The sequence below is a fragment of the Cryptotermes secundus genome, unplaced genomic scaffold, assembly GCF_002891405.2.
Source record: "Cryptotermes secundus unplaced genomic scaffold, Csec_1.0 scaffold1979, whole genome shotgun sequence".
NCBI classification, from domain to species: domain Eukaryota; kingdom Metazoa; phylum Arthropoda; class Insecta; order Blattodea; family Kalotermitidae; genus Cryptotermes; species Cryptotermes secundus.
In genome coordinates this window covers 549,909-552,626 of record NW_019732005.1, presented here as the reverse complement: position 1 = coordinate 552,626, position 2,718 = coordinate 549,909, and the positions used below count along the sequence as shown (strand labels likewise).

The 2,718-nt window shown below is 43.6% G+C and overlaps 1 protein-coding gene across 1 annotated transcript in view; it reads left to right on the top strand.

Moving 5' to 3' along the window:
* Positions 1-982: 982 nt before the first annotated feature.
* Positions 983-2,718, top strand: part of LOC111867546 — a 5,823-nt gene continuing 4,087 nt past the window's right edge. The window contains exon 1 of the mRNA XM_023857525.2: positions 983-1,153. Coding sequence (XP_023713293.1) covers positions 1,063-1,153 — 91 coding nt within the window. The 5' untranslated portion in view covers positions 983-1,062. The remainder of the gene's footprint in view (positions 1,154-2,718) is intronic.

Genomic DNA, 2,718 nt, shown 5'->3' with positions numbered 1-2,718 from the left:
AGATTGGCAGGGGAAACCGAAGTACTCGGAGAAAACCTGCCCCAGCGCCACTTTGTCCACCAGAAATCCCACTTGACCAGAGCCGGGATTGAACCCGGGCCTCCGCAGTGGGAAGTCAGCATCTAAACGCTTGAGCTATGGCGCAGCCTCTGTACGACTACTAACTTGCTTACTGTGCATTAAGTCAAATGCCTAGTCACAGACGAAGCTCCGAACATGAAAGCCGTCAGAGCTATCCCACAATTTGAGCAGCAATAAGGGCAATGAATTGGCATTGTACAGAGTATTTATGAACTGGGATTGTATACAATCTCCAAAACTGTCGATTAAACGAACAATGCAAGCCACACTACACTCTATTTCAAACTAAGGGCTCTGCTTAGCCTACCTACAACATAAACAATACTGGATAAATACAAAATCCAGGTTTCAGGATACTCCGCTAAGTAAACGCTTTTCATGAAAATGACTGCAGATCACAGGAGGCGGGCTAGCGTACTCGGTATAGCGACTGGCTACGGGCTGGACGACCGAGGGTTTGGAGTTCGAGTCCCGATAAGGTCAGCAATTTTCTCTTCCCCACGTCGTCCAGTCCGGCTCTGGGATCCACTCAAACTCCTATCCAATGGGTACCAGGGGCTCTTTCTCCGGGGATAAAGCGACAGAAGTGTGAAGCTGGCAACTCACCTGCAGCTGGTGCCGAGGTCGACAAAATATGGATCTATACATCCACTCTCCTATATGTCTTCATGGCGTAGTGCTTAATTAGTTAAGCATAGGGACAACTTTACTATAATTTTACTTTATATGACAGCTGATGACACTACTATTGACAGGTCTGTCACTATATGCAATCAGCCCGCGCTGGGCACAGTCGGCGCACTGTGTTGCCATATTCTCATACATCACCGTAACGATTTTATTGCGTCGAGAAATATTTTCAGTGTTCAAAATATGTCCGAAACTTGTGCCACAAGGAGCTGTTGTCGAAACGTCTTCTGTGCAGCGGCGGACAATGTGGGTGAGCCTTGTGAGGAGAATGAGCAATGTACGGCTTTCCTGATGACGGCGACGTGTGGAGCAGACGGACTCTGCACTTGCTCCCCTGGCTACCACCACATCACGCCCAACAGCAGGTGTTTCAGGGACGTTGGTAAGTTCGCACGTTGAGCGATGGCAGAGCCACCAGCCGTGGCGGCGGGAGATCTATTTAACCACTGGTTCCCCGACATTCTGACATGGCGCCTTCATTCTGGTTTTGACCAAACCCTAATTTCCTCGCCAATTTTTATTAAAAATAATGTAAACCTTTGCACTCGCATTTATACGACTGTCTACGATAATTCGCAATTAGTATTGTCTTGTGTGTGAGTGACTATAGACGGAGTTTCGATTGGCAACTCGATTTATTGACCATTCCATTTATACACACAACTCCTAGCTAAAAAAAAGACAACGGATAAAAAACTCTGTGTTTTTAGCCCTCAAGCGAACTATATCGACCGAGCTACCGACGCTTGTCGGTGAAGTTAGTGCAAACTAACCGCCCCTCTGGTCTAGCGGTCAGAGTTCCTGGTTACAGATCCAGAATTCCGGGTTCGATTCCCGGCGCTACCAGATTTTTCTGAGAAGTAGTGGGTCTGGAAGGGGGACCACTCAGTCTTGTGCGGATAATTGATGAGCTATTTAAAGGAAATAGCGGCTACGGTCTAGAAAACTGAAATTAACGGCCGTGAGGATTCGTTGCGCTGACCACGCGATACCCACTATCCGCTAAAGTTTGCAACAATAATATATTTTTTCTGCAATAATAAGTATTGAGGTAAATAAGGTGTGCAATTTTAAAAAAGAAACCGTAAGGAAGTATAGGTACTCCGAATTTAAGTATGTTCCATTTTACTTCGTAAACGTAGGGATTTCAATTGTCAACAAACGAAACGCGCAAACGCGAATGTCACTTACGGCTACCAGTAAGAATTCTTTCGATTTACATAAGAAAACTGCCATGTTTTTGGAAGTTATATTGGGTCTCAAGGAGAAAAGGTCAATAGTCTGGGGGGTCATAGTATTGGCAAAAAGAAATATGCATGTACATGTATCCTATTCTTAAACGATTCCGAGATTGAGTTATTTCACTGTACAGTTTGAAACTGTTAATAAGAAAGAGATATCACGTGCTGTTTCTGATACCGGTATTTATTGTTCAAGTAACAAAGTTGGTACAGTTTACCTGGTATAATACTGTTATATTTTAGCGTCCTGTTGGACTGATTTTCATCCATTATATGTATACAGTGGCCGTCTTGTAGTGCACTCAATTTCACCTGTCACTTCACAACATGTTTCGGCAACATAGTGCCATCATCAGGTGTCCCAACTACGTCAATCTATTGCATTGCTTGCCCTCATATGTTTTCACAACACCATTTAAAAAGTATTTAAAAAGTCCGTATTTGTCAACTAAGATAAATATACACTCGCTAATACTTGTTAAGATAATTCATCTTATTTGTCTTAATTAAAACTTGCATGTGGTTCGTTCGCTACGGGGTTGTTTTTCTTATTTTCTGTGTAAACCGCGTCTTGTGACGTGTGTTCCCTTCTTAGCTGCGAGTGTTGTGTTGAGTGCACTACAAGACGGCCACTGTATACATATAATGGACTAGTATAATACATTTTCGAAAATTCTACCGTAAACATCAAGGCACTTAACTCGTG